The 17,215-nt window shown below is 52.2% G+C and overlaps 1 protein-coding gene and 1 pseudogene across 3 annotated transcripts; both read right to left on the minus strand.

Annotated features, from left to right (window-relative positions):
* Positions 1-2,800: 2,800 nt before the first annotated feature.
* LOC128827127 (chemerin-like receptor 1) lies at positions 2,801-17,094 on the minus strand. Of its 3 annotated transcripts, XM_054010872.1 has the most exons (3): positions 16,949-17,094; positions 14,651-14,674; positions 2,801-4,288 (listed from the first exon to the last, which is right to left on the minus strand). In XM_054010872.1, exon 3 carries the CDS (start codon positions 4,245-4,247, stop codon positions 3,156-3,158), a length of 1,092 nt encoding a protein of 363 aa, XP_053866847.1. In that variant the 5' UTR covers positions 4,248-4,288; positions 14,651-14,674; positions 16,949-17,094; the 3' UTR covers positions 2,801-3,155. The 3 variants fall into 3 exon arrangements, with proteins under 3 accessions (XP_053866847.1, XP_053866848.1, XP_053866846.1); XM_054010873.1 differs by lacking the exons at positions 14,651-14,674; positions 16,949-17,094 and adding an exon at positions 7,435-7,583; XM_054010871.1 differs by lacking the exons at positions 14,651-14,674; positions 16,949-17,094 and adding an exon at positions 7,421-7,583.
* LOC128827128 (chemerin-like receptor 1) lies at positions 11,708-13,465 on the minus strand (annotated as a pseudogene).
* Positions 17,095-17,215: the final 121 nt, after the last annotated feature.

Raw genomic sequence — 17,215 nt, forward strand, 5'->3', positions numbered from 1 at the left:
ATTCCCAGTTTGGGGAGGAGAGTGGGGTCTAGTGGTTATGGCAGGGGGCAGGCTGGGACCCAGGACTCCTGGGTTCTATTGTTAATGCTGGGAGGGCAGTGGGGTCTAGTGGGTTAAAGCAGCGGAGTCATGATGAAAAGTAAACAAGGAACTGAGAATGATGCCGGATGAGAAGCTGTGTGACTCCTTTGTTAGTAAAAAATGACCTGGGAAAAGGACAGTCCCAAGGCTGCTCAAAATCCGAGTCCCCAACCCCATCTCCTCCTTCCTCTTCTCATGACTCCTCCAAGCTTCCCAGCCTCCCGACTCCCCTCCCCAGGCAGGGTCCCTCTTGTGAGGAGTTCCCCAATACCCCAGCCTGCCCTCGACGGAGCTGGTGGATCACCCCAGTGGCTGACGGGTCCGTGGCTCTGTAGAGGGTACAGTCAGGGTGGCACCTGGGCTGAGTCAGGGAAGATTTGGAATGGACCAATGGGTTATGGGGGAGTAGCTACAGAGGGAACCTCGTGTCCCATTATCCCCACTACTACCCTCTACCAGTGTGGAGACGCTGCCCCACATCCAGCTGCCCCAGCCCTGGAAGGGAGATTTCCCACACAACCAACCCATCGCCCCATTCATAAGGCTGCACCCTACTTTGGCCTGTGGGGGTGTGGCCTGGGTTGGCTCCTCCCCCAGGTGTAAGGGGGGGGCACGATGGAAAATGTTTGGGGACCAGTGGACTAGATGATCACAATGGTCCCTTCTGGCCTTGGAATCTCTGATTCTCCCGAATTGTTTTTTCCCCCCAGGTTTTTTGGTTCATGAAAACATTAGAATTTCAAGGTTTGACTCCAATTTGGGACAGGAACATTTTTCAAAAATGTGTGGCATGAGAAAACCATTTTCTGCTCAGCTCTGTCAACCCCCTGCTCCCTCGGCCCACCGGCAGTAATGGGGACAGTGGACGTGGGTTTGGATGGCGTAGGATGGAGGAGACCATGCCCTTCCAGTGCCCCTGGGCCCAATCCACCTTTCCGTATGTGAACAGCACCTTACACCCCTTCTTCGGGAATCCCTACCAGCATGGAGAAGAGGATGGAACCCAGTGTGAATGTACAGGAGTTCTCTTTGCTGTCTTCTTCAGCCTGGGATTCCTACTCAGCATAACAGACAATGGCCGGGTCATCTTCATCGCCAGCTGGTGGCCGCCATCTGTAACCTCATCCTGGCCGTGGCCGACTTCATCTTCACCTCCTTCATCTCCACAGAGGAGGCCTTCGTCATCCTCCTGGGGGGCAAGAACCAGCCCTCTCTGCTGCTCCCACCCCACTTGGACCAGCCCCTCTGTCTCTCTCCTCCTCCTGTAAGTTTTAGTGCCATGTGCTCCAAGATGGTGGAGCTGTCCAGTGCTGAGAAACCTATGAGGCCTTGAGGAGCCCAGCACTGCGGCTTTGGCATCTGGTTATCAAGCTCTAGGGCTGCACAAAGGAGCATTAAATAAGGGGGCAGGACACCAGGTTGATGAGCCCATGGGACTGATCTAGGTAGTCAGGGAGGGAGCAGGATACTGGGTTAGATGGGCCCATGACACTGATCTCGGGCAGAAGGGAGGGGGCGGGGTGCAGCGTTATATGGACCTATTGGCCTGATCCAGGTAGTCAGGGAGGGAGCGGGATACCAGGCTAGATGGGCCCATAGGGCTGATCCAATGATGGCAGTTCTGTGTCTTGGCCCCTGTACAAGTCTGGGCCAGGCTGACACAGGGAGGGGCAGGCGTCTGGCAGGGAGTCGAGAGCTGCCATGGGGAGGTGGGAACATTGACAGGGAAGGAGTCAGGGCGTTCGTCTGGCTGCTCTGCGGTCTGTCAGTCTGTCCAGCCCAGAGCGGAAGGAGGATGGGCCTTGTGCTCCCTTGCAGCCAGAGACTGGCCCTTCTGACTATCACTGGGAGCCAGGATACCTGGGTTCTCTCCCCAGCTCCGGGAGGGGAGTGGGGTCCAGTGAGTAAGACCTGGGTGTCCCTTGTGCATTAACTCTATTTGTACAGGAGTTAGGGCTTGTCAGATCCCTACTCCCACCCAGGTTTTAAATCCCACCATTATAAAGGCTCGATATATCTGGCGGTCCAGAGGCGACAAAGAAGGATCTGGTTTGGCCTATCCTGGCATCTGGCCACTAAGTGGCAGAAATTTGGTGCCATCAGACAGGACGGTGACACTAACCAACCCCAGGGCCCTGTCCTTGGACCATCATGTGTCTCGGGTGGTTTTTCCTCCCCTGGGTCCCTTCTGTCCCATGCCCAGCTGTTTGCGATCCCTCACGCCATGCCTGCCCCCCTCAAAAAAGCAACCTGCCCCTTAATCACACACAGAACTCCTGCCTCCAAGTCCCCACCCATGGCCTGCTGTACCCCTTGACCCCACTCCCCTCCCAGAGCTTTGGATAGAACCCAGGAGTCCTGGCTCCCAGCCTCTCCCCTCTTCTCCTCCACCCACTCTAACCCACTGTGCCCCACTCCCCTCTCAGAGCTCTATTTCCAAACAAGTCATCTTTTACTGTAGTGATAACTTCTGATAATGAGAATTATTAGAATTTTATTTTGTACAGCCTCAGCTTTCAATAAAACTCTGTTAACTAAGAAACCAAGCGACACGCTATTAAGGAGGAAAGGAGAAAAGCCAAGGTTTCAGTGTCTGTTCTCAGAGACCAAATGGAGCTGTTTTAAAGAGATGTCATTTCAACAAAGTCCCTCCGAACACCAGATCTCTCCAGCTGGTTGCCCCCCAAATCACTCTTGGGTATATAAAACGATACTCAAGTTATGCTTGCTGAATGCATTTAACCACAGAGAAATCAGTGAAGGATCCCACCACCAGGTGATGGCATTTTGTTTTTCATTGGCTTCTATCCATCCACACGGAAGCATCTGTACACAGAAATGTAGGGCTAGCAGGAACCTCAAGAGGCTTTCAAGCCTCTTCTCCCATGGCGAGACAAGATCAAGTGAACCTAGACCATCCCTGGCAGGAGTATATCAAAACAAGCAGAGCTGAGCGGGGAATCATGTCTATGGAAGGGTGGAGTTCATTGGGTCAATTTTGCCCCTGTTGATGTGGGTGAGAGGTTCTGGCCGAACACGGATGAGGTTCCCAGCTCTCAGCAGACGCATGGTGCCTAGAAGACCTGGGAGTCCATGTCTGTGGACTTGCTCTTCGTGTTCACAGTGGTGCTGACGGCCTCTTCGCTGAAGGCCCTTTCGAAGGCTGAGAAGAGGGAGCGGCGCACCTTCTCCTTAAAGTCCTGACCCATGAAGACGTAGAGGATGGGGTTGAGGCAGCTGTTGATGAAGGCCAGGCTGGCGGTCAAGGGGAGGCCGACAATGAGGGTGGTGTCCAGGCTGGGTGTCCGGTTCATCTCCAGGAAGGAGAAGATGTGGTAGGGGAGCCAGCAGAGGAAGAAAGCCACGATCACAGCGGCAATGACCATGAAGGGCTTTCCAGATCGGGCCAGTTGGTTCCTCTTTAGCTTGGCCAAGATGGCACTGTAGCAGCACACGATGACGGTGAAGGGGATAACGAAGCCTAAGATAAAGCGGCTGATGGTCATGGCCCGGTGGTTAGTGTTAAACCTGTTTTTTCTCTGCTCCGTGGTGGCCCCTTCCCCGGCCGTGTCGAAATTGTTGTAGCAGTTGGTGATGTTCTCGTTGTCTGGGGAGGGTGCCGTGTGGCGGAAGTATAGGTTTGGAGAACACAAGGCCAAGGCCACGACCCACACACCCAAGGCTACCAGGAAAGCCAGGCGGGGTGTGCGGTGGTTCTGGGCCCACACAGGGCGCACTACAGAGATGCATCGGTCTATGCTGATGACCATGAGGAGGTAGACGCTGGCGTAGAGATTGAGGAAGGCCAAAGTGGTGTTGATCTTACACCATGCCCTTCCAAATGGCCAGTGGAAGCCAAGGGCTGTGTAGGCCACACTGAAGGGGAGGAAGAAGGTGAAGATGAAGTCGGCCACGGCCAGGTTGAGAAACCAGATGGTGTTGACCGTCCTCTTCATCCGGAAACCGGTGATGAAGATGACCAGCCCGTTGCCCGTCACTCCCAGCACGAAGGCAATGGAATAGATCACCATGGACACCACGTGCATGCTACTAAGGAGCGCTCGCTTCCGGTCCGCATCTTCATGATTGTAGTCAGAGTCATCATAATAGGAGGCAGTAAAGTCATCCAACATATTTGTGGGGGGAGAGGTGCCCTTCACAGCCATGGGGATGTCTTCAATTCTCTCCGTCTTACCTCTTTCTCCACCTGTCAGACACCAACACAATTCCTCCATTAGATATCTCCCCTGGCAACCTCCCAACCAGCCAGTGACTTGGAGGGAACACCTCCCTTCAGAAGGGCCAAGGGAATGTGGGACTCCTGTATTCTGTTGCACCACATTTACACTCGGTGAGAAACTGGGACAAAGATGATAGAGAAAGGGGACCAAGGTACTCTCCTGGCCCCTAACCGGTAAATTAATTTACTTATTTCCCGGTCACTGCGTTAGGTCAAAGTCTTCAAACTCAAGGACAGTGACAAATTGGAGAGGACTTGGAGAAGAGTGATGGGAATGATTCAAATATTGGAATACCTGCCTTATAGTGAGAAATTCCAGGAAATCCAAATATCTAGCTTAACAAAGAGAAGTTGAAGAGGTGAAGTTGAAGGGGTTTATTTATTTATTCCCATAATACAAGAAGTAGGGGTCACCAAATGAAATTAATAGGCAGCAGGTTTAAAACAAATAAAAGGAAGTTCTTCTTCACGCAGTGCACAGTCAACTTGTGGAATTCCTTACCTGAGGAAGTTGTGAAATCTAGGACTATAACAGCGTTTAAAAGAGAACTGGATAAATTCATGGAGGTTAAGTCCATTAATGGCTATTAGCCAGGATGGGTAAGGAATGGTGTCCCTAGCCTGTGTTTGTCAGAGGGTGGAGATGGATGGCAGGAGAGAGATCACTTGATCATTGCCTGTTACGTTCACTCCCTCTGGGGCACCTGGCATTGGCCACTGTCGGTAGACAGGATACTGGGCTAGAAGGACCTTTGGTCTGACCCGGGGTACGGCCGTTCTTATGTTCTTATGTTATGTTCTTATGTAAATTGGAAAAAAGAGGCAACTTTTTAACGGTGACGGAATTCATCATCAGAATAACTTCCTAACGGCTCTAGTGGATTCTCCATCACTGGCCGTTTCAAAATCAAGACTGGAGTTGTTTCTAAAAGTTCGGCTTTAGTTCAAGCAGGAATAACTGGGGGGAGGTCTATGGTCTGTGTTGGATGCCATTGGGTGCCCTCCAATAATGCACTTTCCAGTTTGTTGGTGAGTCCGAACCATCGAGGAGGAAAAATTGTTTCAGATCGAAGCACAATGAAATTTTTTGCAATTTTCAGTGACTGAAAAAGTCAGAAAAAATCAGTTTGGGGAACCATTTCCTTCGATCCAAAGAGAACGATTTTGTTTGGATCTCAAGTGTTTTTCATGGCTTTGAATCATTTAAAAATGGATAAAATTCAAGGATATTTCAAAATGAGAAGTAATTTCAAATAGTCACTTTTCATTTCCAAAAATCCCAGGGGAAACATTTCAATGGGGGGGGGTTGTTTTTTTGGCAGGCCGAGGGGGGGCGAGATCCTGAAATGAACAATTTAGTGAAACCGGCCTGGATTCATGAAATTTCCAGTGTCACCAAATCTGCATTTTTTACTGAAAAAAACAATTTGGTCAAAATTTTTCACCGGGTGTTACTCAAAAATCTGTAGGCTGCCAGTGGTGGGCCCTGGACACTGAGAAATTCAGATGGAAAATCAAAATGCCTGTTGTTTGTTGCATGTTGCACCACGATCAGCGAATTATTTATTACTATTTCAGTGGGGTTCAAATTATTATTCAGCACAGGCCTTCCCAGAGTTACCCCACCATGACCTTCAAACCATGCAATAGGGGACGAATGACCCAAATGTGGGAAACCTGGGAGGGGAGGGTTTCTCTGCCCCACAGTGATTAGCAAGCTGTTCGTTAATAGCTCCCCTCCCACCCACGATACACGTTGCAAACTTTCAGAAAAGAGTTGGGAATAATCAGCATGCCTGGGTTCTATTCCCACCTCTGGTGTTGGGAGTGGTCCAGGGGGTTAGAGCAGGGTGGCTGGGGTCAGGACTCCTGGGTTCTGGTACTGGGATGGGAGTGGAGTATGGCGTGGGGAGTTGGGGGTCAGGACTCCTGGGTTCTATTACTGGTACTAGGAGGGGAGTGGGGCCCAGTGGTTTATAGCAGGGAGGGTTGGCCTTTAGGGTTCCTGGCCCTGGGATCTAGTGGTTACAGTGGGGAGTACAGCCCGGCTAGCCAAGTCCATCAATCTGGCACATTCCTTCTGAGAGGCAGCATCTCCACGTGAGAAAAACTTCCCACAGTCAGACCACCCCTACCCCGAACTCTGCCCCCAGTTAACTCGTCTGTGCGGGGAGAGCTGGGGCTGCCTTTCCAGCTTTTGGGGGGCAAAGACTTGTGGGCCTTGAGTTAAACGAAGGGCTGAGAAGTGCACGGAAAGATTTGTAAAATCTGTAACAACTGATTCCAGTAAACTCTGGTAACCAGGCAGCTGGCAGGCTCTCTGCCCCCCTCGAGTGGCTGCCAGCCCGCTACTGCAGCTATTTCTTCAGCACACCCTGCTCAAACACCTGCTTTTCGAGACCCAGGCCCCAGGATCCGTCCCACCCGATGTCCCAACCCAGGGGCGGTTGTTAAACAGGGGAAGAGGAAAGACAGACTCCACGCCACCCTGTCCCAGCACCACTTCCTCTTCTGCCTGGGAAGGGAGCTCCGGCTACTTTAGTTATGAGATTTGACCCCTTCAGAACCAAGAATACAGCCCAGCAGTCCTGGCTCCCAGTCCCAGCCCCCCAAAGGTGGAGAGAGAACCCAGGAGTCCTGGCTCTCAGCCCCCCACTCCCCTCCCAGAGCCATGGTAGAACCCAGGAATCCTGGTTCCCAGTCCCCCTCTAATCCACTAAACCCCATTCTGCTCCCAGAGCTCGGGAGAGAAGCCAGGCGTCCTGGCTCCCAGCCCCCCACTCCCCTCCGAGAACCAGGGTACAGGACCAGCTCCAGGCACCAGGTTAACAAGCAGGTGCTTGGGGCGGCCAAAGGAGAGGGGTGGTTCCTATGGCAATACGGGGGCGGCAGGTCTCTCACTCCCTCTAGGAGCAAAGGACCTGACGCTGAACTTTTCTTTTTTTTTTTTTGCTTGGGGCGGCAGAAATGCTGGAGCTGGCCCTGCCAGGGTAGAACCCAGGAGTCCTGGTTCCCAGTCCCCCTGCTCTAACCCCTGGACCTAACTCCCCTCCCCAGAGCCACATAGAGAACCCAGGAGTCCTGGCCACCCTCTTATACCTCTGAGTGCTCACGGTGTGTGTGATGTCTCCTTTCCCGTCTGTGGGGCTCTCTAAGGGCGGCTGCCCCTGGCTGATCGTCTCCTCTGAAGCCAGCCCCGTCTGCTCCTCTCGGGTAGAGGATCTCACATCCTGCAGAGGCCCGGGATGGCTTTGTATTGTGCTGTCAGCAAGGCGTGATCCACAGCACTTGCCCAACACAGGAAGAACACTGAGCCTCTGACCCAACAGCGAGAACAGCGGAAAAGTGACGTAACCCCTAAAATCTGCCCAGGCGTGGAACAGGACTCCTGGGTTCTATCCCTGGCTCTGGCTGAGGGGTGGCACCTTTTCCCAGCATCTCAGCATTGATCCCCAAGGTGGTGGCTGCAGCTCACATAGGTTGACTGTGTCTGGGGCCAGGAGGCTGGTTTTCTGTGGGATTCTCTCGGGGAGGCTCTGTGGGGCTCAGCGGAGGAGAAGGTGCAGAGGGGGCTGGGGCTAATCGCATCTGCAAACCTCAGAGGCGTCCAGCTCTGACTGCTACCTGCTGAATGTCACAACATCTCCCCCGCCCCCCGACTCACCCCTGGACCTCAGCACAGAATCAGCCTCGCGGTTCTCAGAGGCAGATGCTCCCATTCGGGGTGGCCATGAGCCAAGAGCAGGTGTGGAGACACAGCCACATCCTGGCACAGCCCCGGGCCTTTTCGCAGCAGGGCAAGTGGAGACAGCTGAGGAATCACAGAGGGGTGGCTGAGGGCAGAGAATGAAGTGGAGGCCGGTTCATACCAGACCATCCATCTGAGAAATGACTTGTAAAGCTGGCGATGGAACCCAGGAGTTTGACCCCTCAGCCTTGCCTGCTGCTCTAACCACTAGACCCTGCTCCCCTCCCAGATCCATTTGCCATTTGTTAGCAACAATGACATGGTAAAATGACAGTCCCAAGGCTGCTAATAATCCAAGTCCCCAATCCCGTCTCCTCCTTCCTCTTCCCATGACCCACCAAGCTTCCCAGCCTGCCCGGAGCATCAGGTGCCAGGGCCGCGGGGGGAGAACCACTCTGGGGATCCATGGGTAAGGAAAGGCTCTGATCCCTCCAGTGGAACCCCGGGTCCCTCCTGACTCCCCTCCCCAGGCAGGGTCCCTCTTGTGAAGAGCCCCCAATACCCCAGCCTGCCCTCGATGGAGCCGGTGGATCCCCCCAGTGGCTGACGGGACCGTGGCTCTGTAGAGGGTACGGTCGGGGTGGCACCTGGGCTGAGTCAGGGAAGATTTGAAACGGACCAATGGGTTATGGGGGAGTAGCTTCAGAGGGAACCTCGTGTCCCATTATCCCCACTACTACCCTCTACCAGTGTGGAGACGCTGCCCCACATCCAGCTGCCCCAGCCCTGGAAGAGAGATTTCCCACACAACCAACCCATCACCCCATCTCTATTCACACAGCTGCACCCCACTTCGGCCTGTGGGGGTGTGGCCTGGGTTGGCTCCTCCCTCTCCTGCCCCCCCTCCCCACACTGGTCTAGTCAGAACTGGATTGGACCAGCTCCTGCCCTTTCATCTTTCAATATCCCGCAGCCAATGATGGAGTGGCACTGACAAGTAGCCAATCAGCACGTGTCATGGCAAGGGGAGGCAGCTGCCAATCAGCGCATGGCAGAGCGAGAGGGGAGGGGGAAGAAGCAGCCCCACCCTTCTGAGAGAAAAGTGGGGCAGCCCCACCCCCAGGGAAGAGAAAGCTCTGCCCACTCTGCAAGGCGAGGAAGGGGGTGGGGTTTTCGGCCCATCTCACTACTTATCTGATGAGCTAAAATTTTCGGCAAGACTTTTTTGCCTGTCCAAAAACACCGATTTCTTCTAAATTAGAACTTTTCATGGGAATTCCACAGATCTCCTGACTCAAAAAAGGTTTTTTTGGGGTGTGAGGAAGTTTTGAATTTCCAGACGAAAGAATCTGATTCTTCCAAAACAAGGATTGCGCTAAGCCCTGGCTGCCGCCCCCACAGCCAGGACTCCATGTCCACGCCCCTCCCTCTCCCAGAGCTCCACTCCCAGCCCCAGCTCCGTGGGCAGAGGACATGGACAGGGCTAAGGGGGAGTACGGGGTAAAAAGTTTGGGGACCATTGGGCTAGATGGTCACAATGGTTCCTTCTAGCCTTGGAATCTCTAATTGTCCCAAATCGATTTCCCTCCCCCCATGTTTTTGGTTCATGAAAATGTGTGGCGTGGGAAAACCATTTTCTTCCCAGTTCTGTCAACCCCCGGGGATGGTGGATGTGGGTTTGGATGGTGTAGGATGGAGGAGACCATGCCCTTCTGGCCCCCCTGGACCTCCCCCCGCTTTCCGTATGTGAACAGCACCTTACACCCCTTCTTTGGGAATCCCTACCAGCACGAAGAAGAGGATGAAGACCAGTGTGAATGGACAGGACTTCTCTTTCCCATCCTCTTCAATCTGGGATTCCTACTCAGCATGACAGACACTGGCTTGGTCATCTTCATCACCAGCTGGTGGCTGCTGTCTGGAACCTCAACTTGGACATAGCCGACTTCATCTTCACCTCCTTCCTCTCCACAGAGGAGGCCTTCGTCATCCTCCTGGGGGCAAGAACCAGCCCCATCTGCTGCTCCCACCCCACTTGGACCAGCCCCTCTGTCTCTCTGCTCCTCCTGTAACTCTTAGTGCCATGTGCTCGGAGATGGTGGAGCTGTCCAGTGCTGAGAAACCTACCAAGCCTTGAGGAGCCCAGCACTGCGGCTTTGGCATCTGGTTACCAAGCTCTAGGGCTGCACAAAGGGGCATTAAATAAGGGGGCAGGACACCAGGTTGGTTGAGCCCATGGGCCTGATCTAGGTAGTCAGGGAGGGGGCAGGATACTGGGTTAGGTGGGCCCATGGCCCTGATCTAGGAATCAGGGAGAGGGCAGGATATCAGGCTAGATGGGCCCATGACACTGATCTGGGGCAGAAGGGAGGGGGCGGGGTGCAGGGTTAGATGGGCCTATGGGCTTGGTCCAGGTAGGCAGCGAGGGGACGGAATACCAGGCTAGATGGGCCCATAGGGCTGATCCAATGATGGCAGTTCTGTGTCCTCTCCCCTGTACAAGTCTGGGCCAGGCTGACACAGGGAGGGGCAGGCGTCTGGCAGGGAGTCGAGAGCTGCCATGGGGAGATGGGAACATTGACAGGGAAGGAGTCAGGATGTTCGTCTGGCTGCTCTGCGGTCTGTCAGTCTGTCCAGCCCAGAGCGGGAGGAGGATGGGCCTTGTGCTCTCTTACACCTAGAGACTGGCCCTTCTGACTATCACTGGGAGCCAAAATGCCTGGGTTCTCTCCTCAGCTCTGGGAATGGGAATAGCATCTAGTGGGTAGAGCAGGGGGGCTGGGAGCCAGGACTCCTGGGTTCTCTCCCCAGCTCTGGGAGGGGAGTGGGGTCCAGTGAGTAAGACCTGGGTGTCCCTTGTGCATTAACTCTATTTGTACAGGAGTTAGGGCTTGTCACATCCCTGCTCCCACCCGGATTTTAAATCCCACCATTATGAAGGCTCGATATATCTGGCGGTCCAGAGGCTACAAAGAAAGATCCGGTTCGGCCTATCCTAGCATCTGGCCACTAAGTGGCAGAAATTTGGTGCCATCAGACAGGACGGTGACACTGACCAACCCCAGGGCCCTGTCCTTAGACCATCATGTGTCTTGCGTGGCTTTTCCTCCCCTTCTGTCCTGTGCCCAGCTGTTTGCGATCCCTCACACCCTCCCTGTCCCTCTCAAAAAAGCAACCTGCCCCGTAATCACACACAGGATTCCTGCCTCCAAGTCCCCACCCATGGCCTGCTGTAACCTTTGACCCCACTCCCCTCCCAGAGCATTGGCTAGAACCCAGGAGTCCTGGCTCCCAGCCACTCCCCCGTCCACCTCCCCCTACTCTAACCCACTATGCCCCACGCCCCTCTCAGAGCTGGGGAGAGAACCCAGGAGTCCTGGATCCCAGACTCTCCCCTGTCCACCTCCCCCCACTCTAAACCACTAGACCCCACTCCCCTCCCAGAGCTCTATTTCCAAACAAGTCATCTTTTACTGTAGTGATTACTTCTGATAATGAGCTCATAATCCTTTGAGTGACCCCCCCATAATGAACTAAACTCCCCTACAGAGAATTCCCCCTTAGTGAACAATTCACCCTTACTAAGAAGGTGTCTTTTTTTTAATGAAGAAACCAGAATCTTTCTACAACAGAACTCTATTGTCTCTATTATCTTGGCTGTGTCCCCCATTCAGATACAATTCCCAGTTCCAAGGATCTGCAAGCACCAGAATTTTATTTTGTACAGCCTCAGCTTACAATAAAACTCTGTTAACTAAGAAACCGAGCGACACGCTATTAAGGAGGAAAGGAGAAAAGCCAAGGTTTCAGTGTCTGTTCTCAGAGACCAAATGGAGCCGTTTTAAAGAGATGTCATTTCAACAAAGTCCCTCCGAACACCAGATCTCTCCAGCTGGTTGCCCCCCCAAATCACTCTTGGGTATATAAAACTATGCTCAAGTTATGCTTGCTGAATGCATTTAACCACAGAGAAATCAGTGAAGGATCCCACCACCAGGTGATGGCATTTTGTTTTTCATTGGCTTCTATCCATCCACACGGAAGCATCTGTACACAGAAATGTAGGGTTAGAAGGAACCTCAAGAGGCTTTCAAGCCTCTTCTCCCATGGCGAGGCAGGATCAAGCAAACCTAGACCATCCCTGGCAAGAGTATATCAACACAAGCAGAGGTGAGCGGGGAATCATGTCTATGGAAGGGTGGAGTTCATTGGGTCAATTTTGCCCCTGTTGATGTGGGGGAGAGGTTCTGGCCGAACACGGATGAGGTTCCCAGCTCTCAGCAGAAGCATGGTGCCTAGAAGACCTGGGAGTCCATGTCGGTGGACTTGCTCTTTGTGTTCGCAGTGGTGCTGACGGCCTCTTCGCTGAAGGCCCTTTCGAAGGCTGAGAAGAGGGAGCGGCGCACCTTCTCCTTAAAGTCCTGACCCATGAAGACGTAGAGGATGGGGTTGAGGCAGCTGTTGATGAAGGCCAGGCTGGCGGTCAAGGGGAGGCCAACAATGAGGGCGGTGTCCAGGCTGGGTGTCCGGTTCATCTCCAGGAAGGAGAAGATGTGGTAGGGGAGCCAGCAGAGGAAGAAAGCCACGATCACAGCGGCAATGACCTTGAAGGGCTTTCCAGATCGGGCCAGTTGATTCCTCTTTAGCTTGGCCAAGATGGCACCGTAGCAGCACACGATGACGGTGAAGGGGATAACGAAGCCTAAGATAAAGCGGCTGATGGTCATGGCCCGGTGGTTAGTGTTAAACCTGTTTTTTCTCTGCTCCTCAGTGGCCCCTTCCCCGGCCGTGTCGAAATTGTTGTAACAGTTGGTGATGTTCTCGTTCCTCGGGGAGGGATCCGTGTGCCGGAAGTATAGGTTTGGAGAACACAAGGCCAAGGCCACGACCCACACACCCAAGGCTACCAGGAAAGCCAGGCGGGGTGTGCGGTGGTTCTGGGCCCACACAGGGCGCACTACGGAGATGCATCGGTCTATGCTGATGACCATGAGGAGGTAGACGCTGGCATAGAGATTGAGAAAGGCCAAAGTGGTGTTGATCTTACACCATGCCCTTCCAAATGGCCAGTGGAAGCCAAGGGCTGTGTAGGCCACACTGAAGGGGAGGAAGAAGGTGAAGATGAAGTCGGCCACGGCCAGGTTGAGAAACCAGATGGTGTTGACCGTCCTCTTCATCCGGAAACCGGTGATGAAGATTACCAGCCCGTTGCCCGTCACTCCCAGCACGAAGGCAATGGAATAGATCACCATGGACACCACGTGCATGCTACTAAGGAGCGCTCGCTTCCGGTCCGCATCTTCATGATTGTAGTTAGAGTCATCATAATAGGAGGCAGTAAAGTCATCCAACATATTTGTGGGGGGAGAGGTGCCCTTCACAGCCATGGGGATGTCTTCAATTCTCTCCGTCTTACCTCTTTCTCAACCTGTCAAACACCAATACAACTCGTCCATTAATTATCTCCCCTGGCAACCTCCCAACCACCCAGTGACTTGGAAGGCACACCCCCTTCAGAAGATCCAAGGGAATGTGGGACTCCTGTATTCTGTTGCACCACATTTACACTCGGTGAGAAACTTGGACAAAGATGATAGAGAAAGGGGACCAAGATACTCTTCTGGCCCCTAACCGGTAAATTAACTTACTTATTTCCCGGTCACTGCGTTAGGTCAAAGTCGTCAAACTCAAGGACAGTGACAAATTGGAGAGGACTCTGAGAAGAGTGATGGGAATGATTCAAATATTGGAACACCTGCCTTATAGTGAGAAATTCCAGGAAATCCAAATATCTAGCTTAACAAAGAGAAGTTGAAGAGGTGAAGTTGAAGGGGTTCCAGTCTATAAGTACCTACATGAAAAACAAATATTTGACCATGGGCTCTTTGGTCTAGCAACCAAAAGCCTAACAAGACCCTATGGCTGGAAGTTGAAGCAAGACAAATTTAAGACCAAAGCAGACTGTGAAGAACTTCAAAAAGATCTCACAAAACTAAGTGATTGGGCAACAAAATGGCAAATGAAATGTTATGTGGATAAATGTAAAGTAATGCACATTGGAAAAAATAACCCCAACTATACATACAATATGATGGAGGCTAATTTAGCTACAACAAGTCAGGAAAAAGATCTTGGCGTCATCGTGGGTAGTTCTCTGAAGATGTCCGCGCAGTGTACAGAGGTAGTCAAAAAAGCAAACAGGATGTTAGGGATCATTAAAAAGGGGATAGAGAATAAGACTGAGAATATATTATTGCCCTTATATAAATCGATGGTACACTCACATCTCGAATACTGCGTACAGATGTGGTCTCCTCATCTCAAAAAAGATATACTGGCACTAGAAAAGGTTCAGAAAAGGGCAACTAAAATGATTAGGGGTTTGGAACGGGTCCCATATGAGGAGAGATTAAAGAGGCTAGGACTCTTCAGCTTGGAAAAGAGGAGACTAAGGGGGGATATGATAGAGGTCTATAAAATCATGAGTGATGTGGAGAAAGTGGATAAGGAAAAGTTATTTACTTATTCCCATAATACAAGAACTAGGGGTCACCAAATGAAATTAATAGGCAGCAGGTTTAAAACAAATACAAGGAAATTCTTCTTCACGCAGTGCACAGTCAACTTGTGGAACTCCTTACCTGAGGAAGTTGTGAAGTCTAGGACTATAACAGCGTTTAAAAGAGAACTGGATAAATTCATGGAGGTTAAGTCCATTAATGGCTATTAGCCAGGATGGGTAAGGAATGGTGTCCCTAGCCTCTGTTTGTCAGAGGGTGGAGATGGATGGCAGGAGAGAGATCACTTGATCATTGCCTGTTACGTTCACTCCCTCTGGGTCACCTGGCATTGGCCACTGTCGGTAGACAGGATACTGGGCTAGAAGGACCTTTGGTCTGACCCGGGGTACGGCCGTTCTTATGTTCTTATGTTATGTTCTTATGTAAATTGGAAAAAAGAGGCAACTTTTTAACGGTGACGGAATTCATCATCAGAATAACTTCCTAACGGCTCTAGTGGATTCTCCATCACTGGCCGTTTCAAAATCAAGACTGGAGTTGTTTCTAAAAGTTCGGCTTTAGTTCAAGCAGGAATAACTGGGGGGAGGTCTATGGTCTGTGTTGGATGCCATTGGGTGCCCTCCAATAATGCACTTTTCAGTTTGTTGGTGAGTCCGAACCATCGAGGAGGAAAAATTGTTTCAGATCGAACCACAATGAAATTTTTTTGCAATTTTCAGTGACTGAAAAAGTCAGAAAAAATCAGTTTGGGGAACCATTTCCTTCGACCCGAACAGAACGATTTCGTTTGGATCTCAAGTGTTTTTCATGGCTTTGAATCATTTAAAAATGGATAAAATTCAAGGATATTTCAAAATGAGAAGTAATTTCAAATAGTCACTTTTCATTTCCAAAAATGCCCAGTGGAAATATTTCAATGGGGTGGGAGTTTGTTTTTTTGGCAGGCCCAGGGGGGGGAGAGATCCTGAAATTAACAATTTAATGAAACTGGCCTGGATTCATGAAATGTTCCAGTGTCACCAAATCTGCATTTTTTACTGAAAAAAATAATTTGATCAAAATATTTCACCAGGTGATACTCAAAAATCTGTAGGCTGCCAGTGGGGGCCCTGGACGCTGAGAAATTCAGATGGAAAATCATTATGCCTGTGGTTTGTTGCATGTTGCACCATGATCAGCGAATTATTTATTACTATTTCAGTGGGGTTCAAATTATTATTCAGCACAGGCCCTCCCAGAGTTACCCCACCATGACCTTCAAACCATGCAATAGGGGACGAATGACCCAAATGTGGGAAACCTGGGAGGGGAGGGTTTCTCTGCCCCACAGTGATTAGCAGGCTGTTCGTTAAGAGCTCCCCTCCCACGCGGGATATGCCTTGCAAACTTTCCGAAAAGAGTTGGGGATGATCAGCATGCCTGGGTTCTATTCCCACATCTGGATGGGGGTACGGGTCCAGGGGGTTAGAGCAGGGTGGCTGGGGTCAGGACTCCTGGGTTCTGGTACTGGGATGGGAGTGGAGTATGGTGTGGGGAGTTGGGGTCAGGACTCCTGGGTTCTATTACTGCTACCAGGAGGGGAGTGGGGCCCAGTGGTTCATAGCAGGGAGGGCTGGCTTTTAGGGTTCCTGGCTCTGGGATCTAGTGGTTACAGTGGGGGGTACAGCCCGGCTAGCCAAGTCCATCAATCTGGCACATTCCTTCTGAGAGGCAGCATCTCCACTTGAGAAAAACTTCCCACAGTCAGACCACCCCTACCCCTAACTCTGCCCCCAGTTAACTCGTCTGTGTGGGGAGAGCTGGGGCTGCCTCCCCAGCTGTTGCGGGGCAAAGACCTGGAGGCCTTGAGTTAAACGAAGGGCTGAGAAGTGCACGGAAAGTTTTGTAAAATCTGTAGCAACTGATTCCAGTAAACTCTGGTAACCCGGCAGCTGGCAGGCTCTCTGCCCCCCTCTAGTGGCTGCCAGCCCGCTACTGCAGCTATTTCTTGAGCACACCCTGCTCAAACACCTGCTTTTCGAGACCCAGGCCCCAGGATCCGTCCCACCCGATGTCCCAACCCAGGGACGGTTGTTACACAGGGGAAGAGGAAAGACAGACTCCACGCCACCCCCGTCCCAGCACCACTTCCTCTTCTGCATGGGATGGGAGCTCCGGTTACTTTAGTTATTAGATTTTACCCTCCAGAACCAAGAATACAGCCCAGCAGTCCTGGTTCCCAGCCCCCCAAAGTGGGGAGAGAACCCAGGAGTCCTGGCTCCCAGCCCCCCTCTAATCCACTAGACCCCACTCCCCTCCCAGAGCCAGGGTAGAGCCCAGAAGTCCTGGTTCCCAACCCCCTCTACTCTAACCCCTAGACCCAACTCCCCTCCCCAGAGCCACGTAGGGAACCCAGGAGTCCTGGCCACCCTCTAATACCTCTGAGTGCTAACGGTGTGTGTACTTCTCCTTTCCTGTCTGTGGGGCTCTCTAAGGGCGGCCGCTCCTGGCTGATCGTCTCCTCTGAAGCCAGCCCCGTCTGCTCCTCTCGGGTAGAGGATCTCACACCCTTCCGAGGCCCGGGATGGCTTTGTATTGTGCTGTCAGCAAGGCGTGATCCACAGCACTTGACCAACACAGGAAGAACACTGAGCCTCTGACCCAACAGCGGAAAAGTGAGGTAACCCCTGAAATCTGCCCAGGCGT

This window comes from Malaclemys terrapin, chromosome 21 (assembly GCF_027887155.1).
Source record: "Malaclemys terrapin pileata isolate rMalTer1 chromosome 21, rMalTer1.hap1, whole genome shotgun sequence".
In the NCBI taxonomy this organism is placed as follows: domain Eukaryota; kingdom Metazoa; phylum Chordata; order Testudines; family Emydidae; genus Malaclemys; species Malaclemys terrapin.